The 25,552-nt window shown below is 51.8% G+C and overlaps 1 protein-coding gene across 2 annotated transcripts; it reads right to left on the bottom strand.

Annotated features, from left to right (window-relative positions):
- Positions 1-8,074: 8,074 nt before the first annotated feature.
- MYORG (myogenesis regulating glycosidase (putative)) lies at positions 8,075-21,595 on the bottom strand. 2 transcript variants are annotated; one of them, XM_039704473.1, is made up of 2 exons: positions 21,492-21,595; positions 8,075-14,715 (listed from the first exon to the last, which is right to left on the bottom strand). In XM_039704473.1, the coding sequence occupies exon 2, from the start codon at positions 14,588-14,590 to the stop codon at positions 12,554-12,556; it is 2,037 nt and encodes a 678-aa protein (XP_039560407.1). In that variant the 5' UTR covers positions 14,591-14,715; positions 21,492-21,595; the 3' UTR covers positions 8,075-12,553. The 2 variants fall into 2 exon arrangements, with proteins under 2 accessions (XP_039560407.1, XP_039560408.1); XM_039704474.1 differs by lacking the exon at positions 21,492-21,595 and adding an exon at positions 19,043-19,192.
- Between the last annotated feature and the right edge of the window lie 3,957 nt (positions 21,596-25,552).

Raw genomic sequence — 25,552 nt, 5'->3', positions numbered from 1 at the left:
CCCTTTCTCTCCACCTCCTCGTGCTGCTGCAGGTGTTCTCTAAGTGCCATGTGCTGCTAGCAGAGATTTTGTTGTCCCTACCTGCAGCACATGGACTGCAGAGCAATGTCACTTCACCCTCTGCAGCCACTCCCCAGCCACTTCCACCTTGTGTTAAGCCTTGTCGGGCTTGTAGCTAATCTGTGGCAGCTCATGCAACAACCTTGGCTCTCCCTCCTCAGCTGCAGAGGCAGCAGATACCTCTTTTCTCACACCATCTATATGCACAGAAAAAAATGGTGAGCAAACCTCCCCTGGGTCCCTGTATTGTCAATAAATCCCGCATACACCACCCAAATTTGTCAAGCTGCCACAAGAAATGAGAGTTAATGGGAACTGCTTTCTACTTTGCATGACTTTTCTGCTAAAAAGGTCCATTTTAAACAGTCTCAAAGGGCTTGGTAAATGATTAATCAGTTCTTGCAGCATTTGACAGGCCAGTCATTTGTTTATGGCTTATTATGTTTAGCTACCTATGGCTCTTTCTGCTAGGACATGTTGTATAATCTCCCTAAAAGCACCTGACAGTGACTAAGTGTTTGATAACCTGTAAAAGGAACTCCAATATAGAAAACTGCCGTTGTGTTTAAAGGAAGAATTGTTTCCTGATGGGCTCTTTAAAGAGTGATGCTCTCCCTGAACCACCAGGAAGGTAAACATATGCAGAATCACAGAACATTCCGAGTTGGAGGGGACCCACAGGGATCATCCTTTAGTCCAGTTCTAAAGTGAAAGGCCCAGACAGGGATCAAAACCACGACCTTGGTGCTCTTAGCACCAACTGAGGCAGCTTCAGAGTCTTAGAATGCTGAAAATCTGAGGATTCAGGAATCACATAGCTGTAACCTGAATAGAGGCCTGACAAACTCTGTGACACAGGTGCCAAGAGACTGGGGGAGGTTCTGGGGAAAATTTGGTCTGGGGGAAGGAGACTCTGAGGGACTTAGGGGTCTAGGTGTGAGGCTGCCCTTCGAGCTGGCTGATTTGTGTTTCGTCACTTGAAACCCTTGAAGCTCCCGTTTAGCTGTAAGAGGGTCTAAAGTCCCGGCTCGTTTTCGGCTTATCACAGTTATGTCAATGTTTAATCTGTGCTTGCTAAGTGCTGCTAAGATCCTTGAGGAATCCTGGCTTCTTTCAGCCTGGGTGACAGACAGGCCCAGATCCACACCTGATTAGCACCTGATAAAGCAGCCCAAATATAACACAACAGTGCTGGTATCCAGAGGACATCTGGCTTCTAGGGAACTGTGGGAGAATTCAGCTCAGCCTGGCTTGGGAGCACTTGCACTCTGTGGGGGTTAATACAGCACTCACCAGAGCAGAGAGGCTCTGCAAGGACCAGTTAAACATAAACAGGAAAGGGTCTCTGTGATGCCATAAACCCATGGATGGAGCAAGGATAGGGCTGGATCTGGGCTCTGGTAACCTCTGTGCACCCCTTAGCAAAAGTCCTTCTCATCACCACTTGGCACCACTCAGGCTGACAGCTAGGCCAGCAGATGTTTAATGCTTTCTGAAGACATGGGATGGGAGTGCAGCTTCAGAAACTCTTTTACCTATTTTATCTATGCTAGGAATCCCAATTTCATCCTGTGGTGCCTCCAGAAGTGCCACTGCCTGCTCTCCCCACTGACCACTCTCATCTCACCTCTTCTCTGTGAGGGGAAGGGCTGGGGTGTTTACATGGCATCCCATAACATCATTGGAGTGAGGAAAACAAAAAAACCCTGGACAGGATGGCTTGGCTCAGTAGTTCCAGCTTACTTGCATACGATTTTTCTGCCCCGATCTTCTGCTCCTGGGGAAATAAAGGGATTTAAAGCAACTCTCTCGGAGTGAAATCACTGCATAGAAAGCTTGGAAACTCCTCTCACATCCCTTATTCTTGGACAGATTTTTGAGTCATGATGTCCATATGTTCTGGGGTTTTTAATGTGTTGCTTAATATTAAAAAAAAGAAAGAAAAAAGAGAAAAAGGAAAAAAGGCAGAAGAAAAAGGAAAGAAGAAAAAAGAAAGAAGAAAACCTTCTCTTTTGATTCCTTATTTTTTCACCCTGGAAGTGGTGCAACTTCTCTTAAACGAAAGTCCTGTCTCCAGGCTGGCTGGGATGGTGAAAGGAGGAAGGAAGAAGAGGAAGAAAACTCTGAAGGCAGCAACTGAGGACTGACCCAGCACACAGTAACACCTTCAAAGTGAAAATGTTGTTTTGCAAAAACACAAGGGTTTCACTGGAAACCACTCAGAGCCGTGTCAGGAGCCAGGCCAGCACTGGGAGGCTGCCAGGCCTGAGCACTTTGGGGCTGGCAGAGTGCCCCGAGCATGTGTAATCCAACCTGCTCCCCAAAACCACCCATGTCCTGCACCACCATCTCTTTGGGGCAGCAATAACCTTCCTTTTCTTACCCTCCTACCCTGGCCAGGGCTTGCCTGAGAACACTTTTATCCATTCCAGCTCTTTTTCTCGGCTAAGTCTCACTCATCCCAAGCATGCACTTCTAAAACTAACCAGGCAGTTAATTTGGCTGGTTTGGGATCTGCTGTGATCGATCCAAAATGCGGTGACCTCTGGCATTTTTAATGGCTCCCTGGGTGGCTTATCTATCTGTATATTTAGATACCGATGTCATAGCGACACGGGTAAATACACCCAGCCATTTATTGCTGGGCACAGATCAGATGAGCAAGCTGGCTCCTTTTCCCTCTCTCCATATAGGCTGCTCCTGCTAGTTCTCATCCTGTCAGATCACACAGACCCCAGGAAGGGGCCAGGGGAGACACAAACCTGGTTGCATAGAATGCATTGCCTTGAGCCACCAGCCTCAGATTCTCCTGCCTGTGTTTTGTTGGCAGTGGACACTCAGCTGTGCTGCATTAGCTGGCTTGGTGATGCTTGATGCAGCTGCAACATGTCCCTTCTGTACATTTCTCAGCAAAACAAGGTTTTGATGTAATCCTGGTCTTAGAACAACTTCAGTTTAATACACCTATCCTCATAATCTGTACCAAAACATCTTCCAGCCCCACTGCAGTATAGCATCTTTCCTGGCATAAGCCCAGGAGCTACTGAGTTGTAATAAATTAGGAGAACTGAATGATAATAAAAAAACAGAGACAGAGATGTAGTGGAAGATTCAATTTTTCCTCTGCAAGGAACAGAGGGGCTTTCCTGGCGTGATGGCTTTGGAATAGGTAGCAGGGCAGGCAGTGGAAGGGAAAGAGAAGCACATCCCCACACCCCCATATCCCCATGCAGTTCAGGGAAGGAGCAAAGTGCAGGGAGATAAAACATCTTTTGCCAGCCGCATCCCTGGGAGTGTGGTGAAGAGCAGCAGGTGGAGGCTGGAACCTTCAGCACAGCATTTCTCTGCCTGTGTTTAATGCAGGGAGGTTGTGGGCAGGAGAGGAAATCCAGCAGGGATCATAATTAATGTAAACACAGATCAGCCTGTGATGTCCAGCTTGTATGCTCAGCCACCAGCCCCTTCCCCTGGCCTCCTTCTCCTCCAGGCTCTAGCCTGACTTTCATCCCTTCATCCTTGCTCTGTGGGAGAGAGTGAGGCTGCAGCCAAGAGAGGGTCATAGGAATCCTGGCACAGACAGGCTCCAAAAAAGCTCAACACAGCTGCCAGCGAGCAGACTGCCATTGCAGAGCGAAGTGAGCCAGAGCCAGAGGGCAGGGAGACTGGGCTGCGGGCAGAGCAGAGGAGCTGCAGCCCTCAGCGGGATTTAATTGGGTATTTTTGGTGTTTATAACCCTCTGTTTTATGAAAAACCATTGCAGGTGTGAGCAACCAAGCTTTGGAAAGGACATTGTGAATAGCTTCATGAGGATCTTGGATTTTGTCTTCACCAGCTGGAGTAAAAGAATTCAGCAGCAAAGTTGCTAACCAGGTGTTGAGGCTGCAAAGGAATAATGGACACTCGGATTACCCACCGTGCAGGAAAACATGGAAAATTCCCAAAGGAGGATGCCAAAGAAGGGCACTTGACTGAAAATGTAGCACCACTGAAGCCCTCCAAGGAGCTGAGGCCCATGCTGGGCGCCATCTTGCTGGGCCTCATGCTGTTCATTGCTGCCGTGGTGGCCTGGTGCTACTACACGGTGTCCCTGAGGAAGGCGGAGCGGCTCAAGACGGAGCTGATGGACCTGCGGGCGGATGGCTTCGTCATCCGCAACCAGCACGGGGAGGTGGTGTTCCGGCTGGCCTTCCGCTCGGGCAGCCTGGACCTGGAGTCGTGCTCCAAGGAGGGCGAGATCCTGAGCTGCTCGCGCTCCAGCCGCGGCCCGCTCAACTTCTTCATCCAGACGGTGAAGCCCAAGGACACGGTGATGTGCTACCGCGTGCGCTGGGAGGAGCTGGCGGCCGGCCCGGCCGTGGAGCACACCATGTTCTGGGAGGACGCCCACTGGTACGGGGGCTCAGAGATGAGCATCCAGCACTGGCCCATCCGCCTGGCCGGCTACCAGGAGCCCGTGCCCTACGTGACCAGCGACGTCTACTCCTTCCGCGACAGCTTTGGCGGCATCCTCGAGCGCTACTGGCTCTCCTCCAAGGCGGCGGCCATCAAGATCAACGACTCCGTGCCCTTCCACCTGGGCTTCAACGCCACCCAGCGCGCCCTCTTCTTCCAGGCCCGCTACAAGGACTCGCCCTACAAGCCCCCGCCGGGCCAGCAGCCCTTCCCCGAGCTCAGCTACCGCGTCTGCGTGGGCTCCGACATCACCTCCATCCACAAGTACATGGTGCGCAGGTACTTCAACAAGCCCTCCAAGATCCCTGCTGAGAACGCCTTCCGATACCCCATATGGTCCACATGGGCCCTCTACAAAAAAGATATAAACCAGGATAATGTTCTGAATTTTGCAAGAGACATTGAGAAGACCCCAGTGCTGCTCACCGACTATCCTGTTGACCTGGACGAAGTTGCCTATTTCATCTGGGTTTCCTAACAGGCCCCTCTTCAGCTGTGCAATGGACTCGGTGATTAGTTTACTAGTGGTTGAAAGACCTGGGATTTCCAATAATTTTTAATGTAGCAATATTTCAGAGTGAAATTTAAAGGAAACACTGAGACCTCTGTTCTGTGTGGCAACTGTTCTGCAATAACTTATTAAAATGTATTGGATGGGTGTCTTTGTTACTGCATTGTGACAAGTGTAATGTACAGAAACACTGCCTCTGCTCAAAATCTTTTCCCACCAAGAAGTGCCATGCATGCTTCTTCTGTTTAAAGGCAATTGCATGGTCTTCTTTGTTACCCAGTTTCACAGATGATCCCCTGGGACATTGAAAATTTCATGTGCTTACTGAAGGAGGCAGCTGCAGCAAAGTATTTTTTTTTGCAGAAAGCAGTCTGTGGTTATCCTGAAGAGGAAGGCACGCAATTTGCAGCCTGCATATGAGATAGGAGCTGATGCAGGACTTAGGAGTTTGCATTTCCCATGCCTGAGCTATCTGAGCAGCAAGAAAGCTACAGCACTTGCTAGAGCTGTGGCAGCTGTTTTCCACCTTTTATAAATTACTGAGAACCATGTCCATGGTGTGCATGCAGGTAAACCTATAAAATGTGGTGATATCTCACAGCAGTCAAGGTAAAATCCTAGTACCACGTGATGCAGGGGTTTATACTTATTAGGTTCCATGTGTGTTTTAGGACCATGTTTAGGACAAAGGTGTAACCTGCCAGGTGCCAGGAGAGAATTTGGCCCCTTCAGAGAGTTCAGACAATTAACAAACCAGCCGGAGTACCAAGCTGCCTCAATTTCCCCACTGAGAATGTTTTCCCATCCTGTGTTAATGGAGATCCCTATCCATGGCAGGTGGATCCTGTGTCCTCCTGCCCATAGAGGTGACTGTTCTCCAGAATGAAGGTGTCCCAGCAGCTCCTGAAGGCTTGGGGTAACCAGGCTGGCTGTGAAACACTCTCCTCTCTTGGTCCAATGTTTCCTGCTGTTTTTAAGCAAAAAGAAATTTTAGGTTGACATGACTGGGCAGTTTAAGAGAGTCCAAGGGTCTCTGGGCTGCAATGTCCCTTCCCAAAGTGAGAGACAGATCACTTTGCTGGCTCCAGCACACTTCCAATGGGCACCTGGGAGGTAAAGCTGTGTGTGGCCCCAGGGCAAGAGAAAGCTCCTTTTTTTTAGGGGTTTGCCTCAGGGCTGCTCCATACAAAAAGTAAACAAAATGGATCTAGGGAACATTGTACTCAGAGAGCTTGCTTGGTGCCCAGAGGAAGCAGATCCAAAACTGGCTCAAACCTGTTGCCCATCAGTAGGTTCATTGTGTCACAAAGGACCCTGCATGGACACAACAGCAGTGCCAAATGGGATGAGCCAGAACATCTTTTAGATATCCCTGAAAGCAGCTGGAATTTCAGTAATGCTGTCAGTGCTGTGGCAGCGGAGAGGGAAAACCAGCCCTATTGCAGGGATGTGAAAGGGAAAGCAATGCTCAGTCTGGCAGTTGTGCTCAGGGTTAACAGGACACCACTGAATCCTTACCACAGGCTTTCTCCCGTGCCAGGATAGTAGTTTCCAATGAAACATCTCCCCCAAGGCTGCGGAAGTGTTTCTACAGTTGCTGCTTCAGAGCTCCAAATGGTCCCCCACATCTGGTCTTGGGGGAACCAGAGGGTCCCAGGCCAGCCCTGCAAAATTCCTCTGGCTGTTGTTCCTTTGCAGAAAAAAAAAAGTTTTCTGGAAAGCTCATGCCCACAGTGCTGAGAGAGGAGAGAGCCAGACTCCATCACCCTCATATAGTACCTCTGCCCCTGTGACCAACATGCTCTGCATGCACACACAGCTCTGCCACCCACCTGCACCACAGGCTGATGGGGGAAAAAACAGGCAACACTGAGACTTCCTGCAAACTCTGGGGGTGATATGGGATGCCTGGTCCCACGGCTGCAAAAATGTCTCCCCCATCCCTTTCCAGTCTGTCCCTCAATGCCTTTCTCTGGTGCCCAGCTGAGGGACAGGTGCTGGAGGCATCCTGTGAGCAGGTGGCACCACAGACACCCCTACACGCCCTCCTGCCACACAGGGGCTGTGTGCTGTTGGAAGGACATCTTGTTTGCCTTGCTAAGCTTCAGTCCTGGTTGATTTTTTACACTCCCAGTGCTGTGCACGAGCTCCTTGCTGAATGTGCTGGTGACATGAGACTCTCCTACAGAACCTGGCTCACCACAGGCTGCCTGTTTTTTGGCAGGGGAAGTTTACTGCCCTCTTTGATGACTGCTGAGCTCAAAAACACCCAGCCCTACAGGCAAAATAAAAAAACCCAAACAAATAAAAATCTGTTTTTCTCTACTTGGCCTCTGGGATTTTGTGTCAGCACAAACCATCTTCATGGCTCTCCTGGCACGAGGGATCTGCAGGCTGGCAGCTCCCACCCAGATTGAGAAGGTTGTACCTTTTCCTGAGGCTACCAGCCTGGCCATGTGCCCAAATGAACTCTGCTGCTGTCAGTTTGTCCTTCCACCACAGTCACCCCCAGCCTCGGGCTCTGCCTGCCTGTTGGCTTTTTCTTACTTTTAATCAAAGCTGTGATTTCAGGCAGGCGTGGACACGCTCACAGCTCGGGTCTCCTGGGCCAGCGGCCACTGCTCTGCTATCACCCATAGGCACCTCCTTGAAATCCAGTTTGCAACAAATTGGGCTGCTGCTGTAGCTCCCCTGGGGTTTGGATTTTGCCATAACACTCCTCCCTGTGCAATGCACAGCTGTGGATGTGTTTTGAAGCACTGCCATGCAACTGACACCCAGCACAGCGCTGACCACACTCACTGTTCCATGTCCATGGTGAGCCTCAGACACACTGCACCAGGTTTTGTGAGGATACAAACCAAACTCAAACCCAAAGCACCAATTCCTAGGAGGACCTCTGTATCACTGAGGATCTCTGCAAGGCTGTGAGTGCTCTAAACTGCCAACCTCCCCAAACGCCTTCAGCAGTGCCAGCTTCATCTCTCATGTGATCATCAGCCAAGTGTGTGGATGGCACTTGCACCCAAGGAAGAAGTCAAAGGAAAAGCTTTGGGAAAATGTCTTTTATTGCAAAAGGAGTGAAATGAAGTCCCTCTCAAGCCACACTGTAAAGGCTGGCCACTGCTAGTGATGCCCAATGGCATAAGGCAGCTATGGTTTGTGTGGTAACAATGGAAAGGGAAGGAAAAACATTATTTGGGGAAAAGGGGGTGATGTGGAGTAAGGCAGGCTCCTAAATGAGTCTCACATGCTCCATTCCTGGCCCTCCCATAGCCACAACATCTATTCCATCCGTGTCCTTGCTGTCAGTGCCACCTGGAAAGGGGAACCATGGGGACGGTGGGGACAGTCAGAAGGACCTTCTGGAGAGCCCAAGGGAAGCTGAGAACAGGGTCCTCTTGCTCATCCCCTACAAACAGTCTTGAAGTGTGTGTCCTCTGAGAGCAGCAAGGACTAGCAAATCCCCAGACTCGGTGTTGATAAACCTTTTTTGGGGTGAATGTCAGTAGAAATAGGCCCACGACCCTGGAGGTGTGTTTGGTCCCCACTCCTGGGGGCTGACACAGCACTGGGGTTCACCTGGACATGGCCTTTTCATGGCTGGCCCTAAGACACAGCTAGTCTCTTTGCTGTCAGGACCTAAGGGAGGACAATCCTCAATCCAGTGGGATTGTCTGCCACCACTGCAAACACAAGAGTGAGGTTACTGCCAGCTTCTCCTTTTAAAACATACATAAAAGCTGCAGGCTGCAAGCTTTAAATAAAACAACGTTCTCCACCCTGATTTCAGTGAAGACTTGAGTGAGAAAAGCCCCAGATCTTCCTGAACCACCAGCCCCACCAATTTGGTACAGATGGACATACTTAAACTTCTTTTTGTTTTCCAAAATTTTATCTCAATCAAGGTGACTCATGTTACATTTCATACCAATTAGCAATTAGAAAAGTGGTTAAAAACAGACCCACCAGCATTACAGTCTGACAGAGGACAGCATGTACAAACATAAGCATCCAGAAAACCTGATTCACAACAGTGCAAGCTTCAAAGTTCAATCACATAAGTATCAGGTGTGAAAAGACTGAACCCAACTCCCAAACCTTGTCTGCGGCTTTTTCTCGGCTGAAACAAGCTAAACCCAGCTTTGGCCAGTGACCCATGGTGTAAATCAGAGAAATATCCCTAGCAGCAGTTCCCAAGGTATCTGTGCAGAGCTTCCTGTCTGCAAGGTCTGAGAGATCCTCAAGTCCTGCAGTGCTACAGCATAGTGTTAGAAATAGTGGTTTTGGTAAAAAGGTGGATGGAAAGGCCATCTAGAAGCCTGTGAGACATCTTAAGGCAGCACTGCTGAGCCTATCCCCAACATCAGCTCATAGTTCTTTCAGCAACTTTATCTTTCTCCTTGCTGGGCCACTGAACAGCCATGTCCACTTGTGCACTAATTACAGCATTTAGGAAAATAAGGATATTCTATAATCTTACCCATTCATTGATATAGTTAAATAAAAGAAAATTATAACTTTGTAAATAAAATCCTTTCTTCTTCAGGGGAGGGGAAAGAAGACAGTGTGTCTCATGGATAATTTCCTCCATGACCTTCCTGACAGTGCCTGAAACCACTGCAAGGAGATTAAAGGCACTCATCTGGCTGCTTCCATCATTTTAATAGTACAAGGATAATAACAAGGATGCTGTGTTTCTCTTCACACAGCCTCACTCCTCATGAGTGATGCATATGGTGAGTGGCACAGAACCAGGGGGAGAGAAGACAGCATCTCATGGCCATGCCAGGATCCTTCCCATGAAGTCCTGTGCCAAGGATCCCAATTCTGCACTGGCAGCTGAGCTGTGCAACAACATCTCCTCCACCTAACTGATGCCTTAAGTTTTAGCTTTCGTATTTTCCAGATTCTGTACTGCATTAGTATATAACTCTGAACTTCATATAAAGTGTTAGCAAGTTCTCCTCACAGTTTAGTTAGACAAAACAATCATTTTCCAGCCTGAGAACCAAGGACACTGTTGCAGCTTCAGGCCCAACAAGTATAAACAGAGAATTGAGAAGAGCAATTTGGGAGGATGGGACTTCATAACCTGAAGCTGTAATTGGACAATTAACCCCAATATGGAAATGGACCAAAACTTATAAAAGTGTGAAAACTTGTGACCCATCATCCATCTTGGGTGGAGCCACAGCCAGGCTCTTGTACTGCCCAAAGTGTATCCTTTGAAGGCCTTTCTGATAAATAACTATTCCTTTAATAATGTCTAGCCTCTGTTCTAGGTAGCCTCTTAAGGCATCATAATGACTCCCATGCCAAGGGATGACAAGCATTTCATGAGCAAAGGTTGAAAGAGAAGAGCTGGAGCCCCTCAAAGCATGGTCTAGGGCTGCAGAAGCTCCCTCCACACTTGGCCCTTCTTAAAGGCTTTGGCCAGACTCATCTCCTCACCTTCAACATCACCCTGTAAGCAAGGGCCAAGTCCTGACAGTGCCCTGATGAATGACACTGAGGTTCCAGGACTAATTCCTTGCCAGAGGGTGTCTGTAACTTGTAAATCTGCACCAGTGGCAGAGAAGAAACTTGAGTCCTTCAGAATTAAAAACCTGAGAAACAAACAGGCTTCAGGAAACACTTGTGCTCCAGCTGGGCAGGGACCTGTTAGGCTCCCCTACATCTCATTTTGAGAGTAAATTATACAGGGCAAATTCAGGTCTTAAGGGAGTCCATCAAACCAGACTTCCTCACTTCCTAACTACACAAAAGCACTTCAGATTTTGCCCCTAACACTGAAATTTCTCCTCCTGCACCCCATTACATCCCTCAAGTTTAGTGCATCTCCTTTTCTGCCTCCTGAAAAGCTCTGTGGTTGGAGATGGGCTTTGAGAAAGATCCTCACTGGTACCCAACCCTACCCAAAACATGTACCATCTCCCTGCATGGCTGACTTCGGCCAGAGCCATGCCCAGCCCAGACACAATTCCAGGAGAAGCCCCACAGATGCTGAGCTGTCCTTGGCTGGCTGTAGCCTGGGCAAGATGCCCAACCCTTCCTAGCCATCACAATTCAATTCAATTCTGCAGAAGCTTATTAAAAATTCAGGGGTTGACACATGTTCCCATCTGGGACAGAGCTGGGAATTCTTGCCTTCGGGAAGGCTTCAATCCTGTTGGCCCTGCCTTGGGTTTCTGTAAATGCATTTTCCCAAACAAAACCAAATTAAAAATCTGTCAAAGATGCAGCTGTTGGGGACTTGGGGTGCAGGATGACATCACCCCATGTGCCCTCCAGGAGCCTCTGACAGCAATCCCACCTCCAGCAACACCAACACTGCCTGAGAAAGCTCCCCAGGACTCTCCCAGGCAGAGAGGAGGGCTGACTCAGGAAAACCCCCAACAAAATCATCACCTCTAACGACCTGAGATGGGCATTAGCTGAACTCCGCGTTAGATGAGAACATTTCCGTGGGTGCAGTGAGAACAGCCGCTGGCACAGACCCATCAGTGAGCAGAGCTGGTGTTTTCCACCCCCGGCAAACGGCACTGTCAATCCACCACACGTGCCGCTCGCGGGAACCGGCTGTTCCCAGGGACGCGCCGCTCCGAGTGTCTGAGGACAGCTTTGCTCCAGGCAGCCCTTCTGCCAGCAACAAACCTCATCTGCCCTTAAAAACCAAAAAGGATGGCATCAGCAGGATAATCATGTAACCAGGTGGGGTCATAAGTGCTTTAAAAAATGGGACATGCTGGTACAGGCGGTGCTGCTCAAGGAAAGGCAATGTTGACGCCCCGGGCAAAACACACAGGCAAGAGCCTTGTAGAGGAAGTCAAATGGGTGAGCAGGTGGGATGCAGCTGTCCCAGCAGGAAATAAGCAACCCATTCAGTTAAAACACATGGACATCACTTGAGTGACCTGGCCTGCCTGGCACCCAGAAAAGCAGGGGCATGGGGCAACTGTTAGTCCAGCGCCATCCAGGCAAAAGGGGGAAAAAATAGGTGTGTATATATATATATATATATATATATATATATATATATGTAACTCTATTTTGCTTTATGCTCTTAAAAATATCCATTTGAATATATTTGCCATATTAAAAAACTCACGGCAGGCTGTGCTGTAGCAATCCTCCCACAGCACACACCCCCATACCCAGTGCCAGGTGCTCCCACAAGACAAGGAATGCTCCCCACCGGCACTAAGCAACTTCCAACTCTTGAAATCCTTGACAACTGAAAAGGTACTGGGTTTACCACGTGTCTGCAGACAGACTGACAACTCCTTTCTGACCTATACAGATAAATTGCTGCCTATTGTAATCCAATCAGAGCCTACCATCAGACCCAAATTAAAAAAATCAAGATCAATCCCCAAATAAAAAAAAAAAATTATCCCCAAGAACAGTGAAGTCTATTTAGCTCCCTTCCTCCACCCCAGTCTTAAATGAAATGTGCAATTAGAGTTATTATTTGTTAGAAAGTCCTAGGTAAGGCATAGTTATTCCAAAGCTGATTAAGAAGCCTGTTAGGAAACCCAGAGAAAATAGGCAACTTCGTCCAGGTCAACAGGATAGTCGGTGAGCAGCACTGGGGTCTTCTCAAACAGCTCCCCCTTGTAGCTGCGCCACTTGCCCGCGGGCAGGTAGACATCCCGCTCCTGCTTGCCCATCTCCAGCACAGGAGCCACCATGAGGGTGTCCCCAATGAGGAACTGGGAGTCGATGCGGTGAGTGGCCTCGTCGCGGGGCGAGATCCACCAGATGGGACGGATGATGGGGTCGCCCGTGTCGGTGACCTCCCCCGCCAGCTCCAGCAGCAGCGGGGCCACCAGGGACTCGTGGAGCTGCGTGAACTTCTGCGCGATCTCCACCACCTCCTTGTCGTAGAGCCAGGGCGGGATGGAGAACTGCATGGAGGGCATGAAGGCCGACAGCTCCAGCCACCGCACGTACAGCTCCCGGTTGGGAATCTCCACTGCACCATTGGTTTTATTGGGGAAAAAATTGCCTCCTATCATGTCAGCAGATATGAAGGGGTACCCCAGCATGCTGATGGTGAGGACGGTGGGGATGAGGGACTTGAGGCCGAGCTCGTAGCCCCAGACGGAGTCGCGGTCAATGATGCGGAAGAAGCAGGAGATGTTCTGTGACTGGTAGCCCACCCGCACCTCGGCCAGCTCGTAGAAGGGGATGGCCATCTCCGTGTAGCGCCGGGACCAGATGCTGGGGTCCGACAGCGGGCGGAAGGTGCTGAACTGCTTGGGCAGGTAGCTGGTCTCACCCGCGTCAAACTTGAAGGATGAGATGCCGTACTTGTGCCGGAGCTGGCGCAGGTGGCTCTGGAACCAGTCACGGGCTGCTGGGTTGGTGAAGTCCAGGATGGCCCCAATGCCGTTCCACCACTCCACCATGGCCGGCAGCCGCCCCGACGGCTCCTTGATGAACAGCTGACGCTCAATTCCCACACCAAAATTGGAGGAATTGTAGTTTATGAAAGGGTGAGTCCACAGAGTGACCTTAAACCCGTCTTCCCTCAGCTTTGCAAACATCTCTGTTACATTGGGGAACTTGACAGGGTCAAAGTCAAAGTCTCCATAGGTCTGGGTGTACATGTCATCAATCTCAATGTGGCTGCAGTTAAAATGGTACTTCTTGATCTTTTCAGCAAACCGCAGGAGTTTATCCTGGTCGATATCATTCTTGTAGAGGGCCCATGTGGACCATATGGGGTATCGGAAGGCGTTCTCAGCAGGGATCTTGGAGGGCTTGTTGAAGTACCTGCGCACCATGTACTTGTGGATGGAGGTGATGTCGGAGCCCACGCAGACGCGGTAGCTGAGCTCGGGGAAGGGCTGCTGGCCCGGCGGGGGCTTGTAGGGCGAGTCCTTGTAGCGGGCCTGGAAGAAGAGGGCGCGCTGGGTGGCGTTGAAGCCCAGGTGGAAGGGCACGGAGTCGTTGATCTTGATGGCCGCCGCCTTGGAGGAGAGCCAGTAGCGCTCGAGGATGCCGCCAAAGCTGTCGCGGAAGGAGTAGACGTCGCTGGTCACGTAGGGCACGGGCTCCTGGTAGCCGGCCAGGCGGATGGGCCAGTGCTGGATGCTCATCTCTGAGCCCCCGTACCAGTGGGCGTCCTCCCAGAACATGGTGTGCTCCACGGCCGGGCCGGCCGCCAGCTCCTCCCAGCGCACGCGGTAGCACATCACCGTGTCCTTGGGCTTCACCGTCTGGATGAAGAAGTTGAGCGGCCCGCGGCTGGAGCGCGAGCAGCTCAGGATCTCGCCCTCCTTGGAGCACGACTCCAGGTCCAGGCTGCCCGAGCGGAAGGCCAGCCGGAACACCACCTCCCCGTGCTGGTTGCGGATGACGAAGCCATCCGCCCGCAGGTCCATCAGCTCCGTCTTGAGCCGCTCCGCCTTCCTCAGGGACACCGTGTAGTAGCACCAGGCCACCACGGCAGCAATGAACAGCATGAGGCCCAGCAAGATGGCGCCCAGCATGGGCCTCAGCTCCTTGGAGGGCTTCTGCTTCACTGGTGTGAAGCTCTCTGGCAGGAAGGTGTACATGGTGCTGAACTTTCCTTAGAGCTTTCTCCAGCTGACTGAGAAGGAAGCACGCCTGGGGTTCTCAGTAGAAGACATCGGATTGTTAGGAGAGCTCCCACCTCCACCGCGTCCCAGAACACCCATCTCTGAAAAAGGAGAGGATATAAATAGTCTGAGAGAACCTCAGAATCAAGGGACAGCATGTCATCCACTTGCTCCCCCCGGCCTCCTCTGCCCATCTGTGATGTGCCAGGTGCTGTGCTCCAAGCGGCAGGCATAATCTCCAATTACTCTGGGCAAGACAACACATGCAGATAACAGCCTGAGCCCTACACAGGAACAACCCCAGGGCAACAAGGACTAAATCATTCCCGTATTTAATGTTTTTTTCTTGTTGGGAAGACTTTCAGTGAGGCAGGAGTGCAGACTGAGTGGCAGTAGGAGCTGAACAGGAGCCAGATCAGCCCACAGTGTCTTTAAGAGAAAGGGATAACTGAGAGCTGTAAAAGACACCACATAATGAATTCCATGCAGCCAATCCTAATTTTAATCATACTGCCTCCCTGGCAGATTTAATTCATCTGCAGCAACATCCCCTTCTCGTCCCAAGCATGTCCCAACTGCTCCACTTGGGTGATGCTTTGCAGTGAAGTAAATCCCTGCTTCTCCACAGCCTACAGAGAGCCAAACAGAGCTGGGGTACAAGTGGCTCATTTCTGGTTTTGGGGGGCGTGTAAGGGGTGCAGTGAGTAGCACAGACTGGCTGGTTCCTGCCATGTGCTCAGAGCTTTACAGCAGTTTCTGGGTGGAAAAGAACTTCCAGCTTTTCTGGAAGAAAAACTAACCTTGTAGGAAGTGAGCAGTGGGCGCAGAGGGCCCTTCCTCCATCCAGCAAGGCTCCAGGCTGTGTTTCAGCTCCAGCCCACTCCCTGCTGCGTGGCCCCCGGGAAGTGGGCTGTGCCAAGAGCCTAATGGCTTTTCCTTGGCCACGGCCTGGCTGGGCTTTGCCAAGCATAACGCCCAGGATCCGGGGGGGAAATGTAAAGTAAGGACATGGGAGAGCAAGAAACAAACACAGCTGCAGGAGGAGCAGGGGAGGGAGAGGAGCTGCAAAGCTGCAGACCAGCTGCCTGATATCTGCCTGGTGCCAGCAAACACAGCCACCTCCTCCCCAAACTCTGGGGCTGTAAGCCTGCTGGGTGTTGGCAAACCAGAGGGAAAAACCCCTCTTTTTGGGCACAAATGAAACCAGTTGCAGAGACTCCCTCTAATAAGGGGTTTTTGCTTAACAAAAAGGAAGAAAAAGATCCAAAATGAATCATAGAACCCTCTCCCTGACACAGGCATGGCAATCCAGTACAAGTGGATCCTGTGCCTCAACAGATTTTTTTCCTCAAGAAAGGAAAAGTAAAGCAGAAAGAGGTTCTGAATGCCAGCTAAACTTTGTTGTTCCACTACAAGGATGGCCATGCGTAATCCCACAGCAGCATGTGTGCACAGGCTCAGCAAAACATTCTGCATTTATATCCATCTTGAAGCACATGTTGGATCAGACCTTGCAGTTGGGGGAACTTTTTGTGTGGCCAGATGGGTCATTCTACCCTTCCCCTGGAAGCCAGTAACTTTCTAGACAGCCAGTTGCTTTAAATGGGATTATAGAGGCATTAGGAAGTGATTAGCCTGAACAGGCGATAGGTTTAGTTAAACAACTTGTCCCACAGCCAACTCCCACAGAGCCCTCAGTTGCCAGCAGGGAGCTCAGTCACGGGATGGGGACAGCTCCAGCCACTCCAACTGTGTCACCCAGCTGGATCCTGACTCCCAGGAGGGCAATGGAGCTCTCATCCACATGGTATTTGTGATGCATGGCCAGCTGAGCCCAGCCAAAAGTGGGCAATAAAGGCAGGGAGGAGGTGCTGGTGGGATGAGGCTGTGTTTGGGATAAACCTCCATCCCTGCCTCAACTCTTCCTTGGCTTTAAGGTGAACCAGAAGCAGCACAGGGCTGTTCCAGGGATGGTGGGGGAGGAAGGTTTGCCGAAGGACCTTGGCCAAAACCAGCAAAGCTGAGTGAAGCCACAAAGCATAGGATGCTTCTGGAAATATAGACAGGCACTCTGAGCCCAAATGAGCCCTCACCTCAACACTGGGAGGTTTTGGGATGCCAGAGAGAGAGGGACATGAAAATACCTGTGGCTTTGGAGGCATGCCCGTGTCTCACTCGTGCCTTATCTAGGAACTGGAAAGCTCAAGGTGGGAAAAAATAAAGTGCACCCTCCACCAAGCAGGACTTGCAAAAGTTATTTTGAAAATTATTTTGGAAAATATTTTTTTTTAAAGTTTTCACATTTTCTTTACCAAAAAAAGAGGGGGAAGTAGTGTTTTCTTTGCCAATTCTCATTCAGGGTTTTAAGCCCAAGAAATATCTGATACTGCTGCTGTGGCTCCATCTAAAATTGACAGCAGCTCCCAGGGCTTCAGGGAGTTTCTGGATTTTTATCTCCCTTTCAGGAAGCTGGTTTATTATTTATGAACTTCTTCGAAGCTGCTCTATTTTTGGCTGTTTCTTTCTTTCCCTCCCCCCCACCATGGACTGGAGCTCATGGCACACATGAGGGAGCCATCACTGCCACAGTCAGTAGAGAAATAGAATTTTTTAAGAAAGGTTTTGCAGCCTCTTGAGTCCCTTGGACACCGATCTGCCCAGAGGGATGTGCAAGCTGACTGAACTGGTGGATTTAATGCTGCTCTGACTGCTGTAGCTGGGCCAGGTCAAAGCCTGTGGCTCCTGATGGACATTGCCCACTCGGACACCACTTCAACAGCGATGCTGAGAACGGTGTTTGCAGGCATCACCCAGAGCAGCGATGGGCCAAGGAGGTCTCCAAAAACAATCTTGGTCTCCGCCCTGTATTTTTTTGCCTTGTTAACAGAGTGTATGCTCTCCAGTGGGAGATTTGGTTCCATCCCAGGTGAGAGCTAAGTCTCCCAGGATCCCCAGAGATGCCTTCTGCCTCTCACTCACAAGCTGCAGCCCGCAGAGGTGCCTGCTCATGCACTGCCTGTTTCAACAGATTTTTTTTTTTGGTGTAATGCTAACTTGTTATTTTGCTCCAAGATGACATTGTGGTGACCTTTAACTCCTCAAAAGAACACAAAAAAAAAAGAAAATAAGAAGGGAGAGTGTCAAAGTCAAACAGCATGTTTGCAGCTTGCTGCGCTGGAGCTTCCCAGCTGACCCAAAACAAAGCTTTTCCTCTGTGTTCTGTGCAAGCAGTGAGTCACCTGGCCTCAACTCGAGATGAAAGCAAAACATCTGAGCAGGACACACTTTATGGAGTAAAAATAAAAATCCATTTTTTGACCGCTTCTATTTTTACCAGCGCCACTGCTAACCGCGGGCTGCGAGACCCACAGCACCACTAACCCCAGCCACTCTGCAATTAGGGCATTCATTTAAAGAGGGTCAATAACACACACAGCTGGTCCCTATTGCCCTGGCAGGGTCAGGTCTGAACTGTGCTGGGGGCCAAGCTCCTGCCAGGGACACACACCCATTTCCCACGCCGGGATGCCAGGAAACCCTCCCTCTTCCACTGCAAGGTGCTGCCGCCTCCTCCCCAAACATCTTGGCAAGAGTTGAGCTCAGGAAATAGTACAGAAACACTGCAGATTTTACCAGGACGCATCTCCAAACCCACACAAGAGCAGGGAATTAGGACAGCAAGTTAAGGGAGAAATGCCTTCTCTGCAAAAAAGCTGTGGGAGCAAAAAAGGCTCCACGTGCCCCGTCTGGAACTGCCTGCAGGGAACCTGCCCTGACAAAGGGACTTTGCACGCCTGATGGGAGGGGGACAAACAAACCTTTCCTGAGGGTTTAATTTCCCTTGGAGGGCTCTGCAGCAGAGCACTGGAGTTCTCTGGAGGGCTTTTTGGAGTCAAATAGGGTGAAATCACTGCTCCTCCCTCTTGGTGCTGATGGGAGCAGGTGGGACAGGTGGGGGCACCTTGGTGACAACACTGGCACAGGGCACAGGGCTGCTCCTCACACACCCTGATTCCACATGGATCAGAGGCACTGATTGTCCCTAATCCTCTGGATTCCCCCAAATACTAAGCTGGATCACTCTGGGGGTCTGGGTTTATCCCTGCAGTACTCAAGCCACCTTGGGGGGCAAGTGTGTGGCACAGACACCCAGCCCCTGAGCCAGGGCAGCAACTCTGCCTTTGCAGGGACAGCGGGGAGAACACAGAGCCCCAGAGAACCCCTCACCTTCACTGTCCTTGCTGTGGCCAGAGCAGGGACGGACACTGCCTGGCCTGAGGGGTTCTTGGACATGCTGCACCTCCTGCAAAGTGACAGACCCTTGTTGCCAGGGCTGCTGCAAATCCCCCCCGCAGCCGGCTGCTGGACAACGCCGGGCCCATGCTGGAGGCACCTCATCCCTCCGGGGCACGGTGCCCCAGTGCTTACCTGGCCACGGCTTCCTGGGGATCCCTGCCTGCCGCCTGGCTCCACCACAGATGTCCTTCTAAGCACAAAAGGAAGGAGCACCGCTACATCCCCGCGTCCCCGGCAGCTCCATCCTCTCCGCGGCGCTCCCAGAGCAGCGGTGTCCGCGGGCAGGAGGAGGGGACCAGCGCGTCACCGCCGTGTCCCCGGGCAGCCAAGCCCCCGGCCGGGCCGTGCCGAGGCGAGCGGAGCCCGGCCAGGAGCAGCGGCCGCTTCCACCGGCCCCTCTCCCGGAGCGGGATCCGCGCTGGCATCTCACCTCCCCGCCAGGTGAGCGGGAAGGGCCGGCAAGGCAGCATCCCCTCCCGGCGCTCACAGGAGCGCCGCAGTCAGAAAGCCAAACGGAAAAAAAAAAAAAGGACCAACCCAAAATCCAATACAGGGTTTGGGGTGGTTTTTGTTTTCTCCCCCAAATCCTGTGATTTTAAGCAGAGCCATGATCCAGAGGAGTAATGAGGCTGACTTGTGTGAAAAGAAACAAGCTGCCCCACTGCTGCTGGCTGGTTTGTAAGATAGGATTAAACAGCACTGGCACTTGGAGGGTAAACCTCAAATCCAAGGTGGCCATGTGAATGAAGAGCTCATCTGCAAAGTGCAGACAGACTGCCAGCACCTCACTCTGTCTGCAAGAGGAGTTGAAGCTGTGGCATTAGCTCTGCCCAGCCTTAAATATTTTCACCTTTATTACAGGAATCGTGACTTTGCAGCCCGGTTTTGTCCTTTAAAGTTTTCAGTGTCAGGTGATGCTCCAAACCCATTTAGTCACCTCATCCAGTCTTCAACCATGAATACAAAGCAGCCACTGGGATCCAATTCAGGCAGAAGACAACTTAATATTTAACACCCCTGACAATTCCCCCTTTACAATATCCTCTTTCTTAGTTCTTCACCCCATGCTAATTACCAAGATGCAGTTTAATAGGCTGGCTTTTCACTTTAACCCTGCACACAGCTCATGGTGATTTTATCTCATGACTAAATCATGACCAGAGGCTTTTGCTTTTCCCTGCCTGGAGGCACATCAGGGAGCCTGAATTTACCTGAGCCACAAAGATTTGTGGAGACTTTAGAACAAAATGAGTCCTCCCGGTCCACTTGTATCAAAGCACATTGGGCACGAGGGAGAGAAAGCTGCAGGGCTCTCCCTTTAAGAACATGTCTCTGTCCACCTTGGAGGAGTCCCACGGGCTCTGGGGGAGCTGGAGGGAGGGAGCCTGGCTCTGAAATTGTGGTCTGTGGGGTAACCCTGAGCCCAGCAACCAGCTCCTCAGCACCTGCAGGACCATCACGTCTTGTGCCCAACAGTGGCAAAACCAGAACACCAAATACTGGTGCTATTAGCTCATTTTATTTGGCACTTTTGCCATTTAAGATACGCAGCCACAAAGATTTTGGTGTCTTTGCCACTGTCTGCTGGCCCCAGCCCATCTTTGTTTGGCACCAGACGTGTGCCACCTACCACCCCTTCACCCCAACAGCCTCTCCCCAAAGTGAGGGTCAATCCCACTGCTCATCTCTGTCCTCCCACCCCACAAGTGGGACCTAGTGCCCCATTTGGTCACACAGATTCTTTCTCCAAAGAGCTGACTCAGCCCTTTGGGAGCGCTCAGCATTTCGGATGCTGATGCAAGCTGAAACCTGAGCCCACCCCAACATCCAGTCACTACAACACGATATGGGGGAGAAATGGAAACCTAAGTACATCCCTCTGGCACAGCCCTGCCGATTTTCCAGCCATCGAGTCACCATGAAACGCCAGGCACTGGCAGCTCCAGAGAGCTGTGGATGGCTCATGATGCTGGGGTGCTGATGCAAGTCCCAGAACTTACATCTGTATCCATCAGTTGGTGATGCTGGACAACCTTGGCCCAAACGCAGTCACCAATCCCTTTAAGTGCTCCTTTGCAGCTCTTCCATGTGCAGATCCAGCCACGCAGACACAACTCACAAGTGTCACTCTCCACTGGGCTGCAGTGCCTGCTGTGCCAGGCATTTGCCCCTTGGACACCATGGGTATCCCAAGGCAGCAAGGGAGGAAAAGGAGAAGCAGCATTTGTGCTTTCTGACAGCTTTGACTGCTCCTTGCCATGGCCAGTGATAGCGGAGCTGTCCCAAAAGCCAGTCCAAACCCAGCCCAGCACAGAGCACAGCGAACTGCCTATACCCATCTACAAAGTTTTCACTGCCAAGCATCTCATCAGGCGGCGCAAGTTGAAGGTACACTTTGCAAGCGGTGCCGGGGACGTGTCTCGGGGCTCCGTCCATCCTCTCCGGACAGCCAGGCTCCCACCCACCGGAGAACCGGCGCGGTGCCCGCTCCCCGCGGTCCGGGCGGAGCTCAGCACCCTCACCCCGCTCCCCTTCCCAGGCTCTGCGGGATGGCACCCCCGCCCCGGAGCCCCGCACTCACCGGCACCGCGGGGCCATGGCCGGGCCGCGCTCGGGGCTCCGCGCTCCGGGCTCGGCGCTGAGCGCGGTTCCGGGGTTGGGCGCTGCCCGCCCCGCCCCGGCTCCCGCCCCGGACCGGCCCACGGACCGGCGCTCCCCGACGGGAGATGTAGTTCGGCCCGGGAAGGGCAGCGCCGGGCGCTGGAGCTGCGGGGGATGCCCGGGGCTGCGGGTACCCCGGGGCTGGGGGGGTTTGGCAGGGCTGTGCCGGGATGCTTTTGAGTCGGGATGGGGTTTTCTTGCGATGCTTTGGGACTGGGATGTGCTTTTCATGGATTGATTTGGGGCCGGGCCAGGTTTTTCAATGGGATGCTTTTAGGTCGGGGCATGCTTTTCGTGGGATGGTTTCAGTCTGGGATGCGGTTTCATGGGGTTTCCCTGCTCCCAGGAGGGTTGGGGTGCTGCTTGGTGTGGGCACAGCGTGGCAGGCTGCTGCTGCCCGGGATGGGGTCCCCAGGGAGCTCCGTGCTGAAGCATCCCCCCGCTGCGAGGAGCACGGTGCCGAGGATTTATGATCAGCGGCACGCATGGAGGGGCCCGGGCGGCGTTGCCCCCAGCACCGTGCTCTCAGATCATAGTCAGACAAGGGCATTTCACGCCTTCATTAATTATGTGCTGCTTTCAAAGTACCCCTCCTTATTTAGCCTGTGTCAGTGTTCATATCCCAGATGGATGGCAGCTCTTCCTGGACAACTTGCCAAAAGCAAGCATGTCCTCAGCAGCCCAGCATGAAGCCGACAAACACGGGTGTCAATGACAGCTTCTATTTTTGGCTGTGTTACTATGCTCCAAGAGTTTTTCCTTGCATGCTTTCTTGGTCTCCAGCTTGTACGTGGTGGGAGGGCACCAGCCTGCAAGGGCTGTTAAAGTGCCCACCAAACCAGCAGCCACTGAAGCTTCTCCACCCTTCCCAGGAACTTCCCCAGACTGTGGGAGGGGGGTCTGAGGGGAACAATTGCTCTTCACCAGTGCCATGGGCCAAAATAAGCCTCTGAAACAAATTAATGTACCCTGGCATTACCATCTCATTGGCCATTTCCAGTGGGTCTCCCTGCCTGCAAACACCACTGTCTCTTGCTTGGTCAGTTCCCTAAAATTCTCATACCAGACCCATGTCAATTGAGGAAAATACTCCTGTTTCTCAGTGGAGAAGACCTTGAGAAACTTCTCTCTGAGGCTCAGGCGTAGAGACATTTATGGGGAATCCAGTGCTCTCTGTTTATTCCTATTGTTGCTTGGTTTTAGTTTCTGAACTCAGGAATTTAAAACCAATCCCTAGATTCTGCAAAGTCTCACACCTAATTCTGGCCCACGGGGATTTGATGCAGTAGCAGAATGATGACTGTGCCGGTTGAACAGCATCTTTTCTGCCCTCTGCCCAGGGCTGAAAAAAGCTGCTTCAGCAACAGGGACATCCTAAAGGTAAACACGTGGGGATTAAAAGGTGCTGCCAGACCTGCAGTGGGTGAAGGACAGGGCTGATTACTGCACAACAAACAGTGTGGCCAGGGAACATGTTCTTGGTAAGTAGAGCACACAATGACAACAGAAAATACAAGAGCAGCACAAGAAACACTGATGTGACCCCAAAATCTGGGAGATGCTAAGGTACATGCAGTAGGGCTCGGGGATTCCAGCAGGATTTGAGGTGTTGTAGAGTCCCAAGCATGGCTGGATGAGACCATGCATACAAACAACTGTCCAGGGAGTAATCTGGCTTTCTTAAGGATCTGTCACAGAGGTCCCTGGGGACCATGGGGCACCAGGACAGTACTCCCCAGGCAGCACTTACTACCAAGGGATATTTATCAGGGGAAGTCAGAACCCTCAGGATGCGCAGACATCCCTGAGACAGGGATGGTCTCAGTCCAGGGAAAGAGATGGATGGCCATGGCAAAGCCACAAGCACACATACTGAGAGAGCATCCCTTTGGCAGTGGCAGGAGGACACAAGGTTCAAAGAGGAGCTGAACAGACCCACTGCCAGCACCATCAGACCCCAGACCCCATGGAGATGTGCTCTCTGAGACACAGAAGGACAGCTAGCACCTTGGCAGAACTTTTGGAGCTGGACAACCAGTTCATCTCAGGCCGATGGGCAGTGGGATGGATGGCTGATGGTGTTCCTGTAGTTCTCCTGCATTGCCACCTCAGTCAGCTGCTTGGGCTGACCTTGGCTCAATGGATTTTGTAGTGGGGGCATTGTTAATCCCTACAGACAGTAGGGAGTGGGAAGAGACACCCATTCCATGTGGCAGCATCCGCCTTCACAGCTGCTGGGACACACGGTGGAATGGGTTACTAGGCAGGATCTAGTGCTGGAAATGCAGCTGGAGATCTGAGCATCAAGCCTCCCTTGGGGGTCATAGCAGCGCTATGTGAGTCTCTCCCCAAGCTCCCCACTCACCCAAAACCGTGGGACAGAGGACAGAATCACTGGCTCCTCTGCCTCTGCATCCAGGGTGTCCACAGATATTTGAGCACTTTGCCTAGTGGGAGATGGGATAGGGCAGGCAGAGGTTGGGAGGGGAGTTACAGAACTGTGCCAATGTCCTACAGCTGGCAAGCCTGAGAGGGCTGTGTTTCATGGAGAGGGGTGCCCTAGCTGGTAGCATGCACTGTTTTTGTCCTGCACAGTGGGGATGTCCCTGTCCATGCCTTCTGCTTGTGCCCTCATTACATGGTAACGAGGCTGTAGGAGATGAGCTGGTTTGCAGTGAGCTTTGCCTCAGTGCTGGTGACATTCTTAGCCTGTGAGGGGAAAGCTGAGTCCCACAGATGCCCTTTGAGTGTGGCCTCAGCTCAGGGATCACTCCTCCTGCATGAACCAGGCTGGGAGGGATTTTTCAGTGCTCAGAACTCTCCCCAGCCCTTCACATGGGTCCCTGGCATGAAGGACCCACCAGCTGGAACTCATGTGAGTCTGGGAATTGCATTACAGCAGCTCTCAGAGCAACCCCATCATCACCACCTCACACAGCAGCCTGGCATGAGCCCTGTCACTGCCTCAGTTTCCCTTCTTCAGCAGATCCTGTGCCTGGTGCTCTCTGAAATCTCTCCATGGACAGGATTGACATGCCAGAGCTTCTGCTCTGCCAGCTCTAAGAGACCAAAGCTACTGCAGGATGCAGCTCCAGGGGACAGGTCAGCAAGCACAGCCATGGGGTATCACTCTCCTGGTCAGGGAGCATGACACCGTCACTGCCTCAGTTTCCCTTCTTCAGCAGATCCTGTGCCTGGTGCTCTCTGAAATCTCTCCATGGACAGGATTGACATGCCAGAGCTTCTGCTCTGCCAGCTCTAAGAGACCAAAGCTACTGCAGGATGCAGCTCCAGGGGACAGGTCAGCAAGCACATGCCATGGGGTATCAAACACTCTCCTGGTCAGGGAGCATGACACCACCTCACTACAGAGTGAGGCACCCTCTGAGGCCTTGTGCCACCCTCCTGCAACTGGCTAGGTGTAGAAACCCCAAAGTTTCCTTCTCCTGCAGCACTTATCTGTGTTACAAACTTGTTCTATTTCCAGAGCTCTGGTGGAGCCCACTCTTGGATGGTCTTTCTGGCAGAGCACAGAGAGCAGTAGGAGTTGGTGCAAGTGCTGCTGAGGGTCCTGTGTTTTTCAAAGAGGAACATGCAGCCTGCTGGGGCAGGTGTGGGTTTGCACTTGCAGCCCTGGGTGATGTTCATGTGATCAGTGATGCCATAGAATGGGAGCACTGGGATTTGTTGGCTTTCTGTCAGTCCCATAGCCATGCTCCCTGACTGCAATTCCTGCCTACATCCCTCTTGGGCCATAACCTCTTGTTTTGTCCTGGCTCCCAGCTCCCTCCCCTCCCCTGCCAGCAGCTACCTTACAATGGTAGGAAATAGTTTCAGCTGGTCCTAGTCGAGATTTTATTTTGGGAGGTGCAGGAGCAGTGATAGTGGCTTTTCAAGCCCCTTTCTCCTGTACTTCCTTGGAAATCCTACAGCAATCCAGCTGCAGGCAGAGACCCCCACACCAGTGCAGCCAGACTGTGT

This window comes from Passer montanus, unplaced genomic scaffold (assembly GCF_014805655.1).
Source record: "Passer montanus isolate IOZ18808 unplaced genomic scaffold, ASM1480565v1 scaffold176, whole genome shotgun sequence".
NCBI classification, from domain to species: domain Eukaryota; kingdom Metazoa; phylum Chordata; class Aves; order Passeriformes; family Passeridae; genus Passer; species Passer montanus.
This window is presented reverse-complemented; position numbering and strand designations above follow the sequence as displayed.

What these genes read in the sequence shown, in the direction of transcription:
- MYORG (XM_039704473.1), bottom strand. Translation starts at nt 14,590, where the DNA reads ATGTACACCTTCCTGCCAGAGAGCTTCACACCAGTGAAGCAGAAGCCC.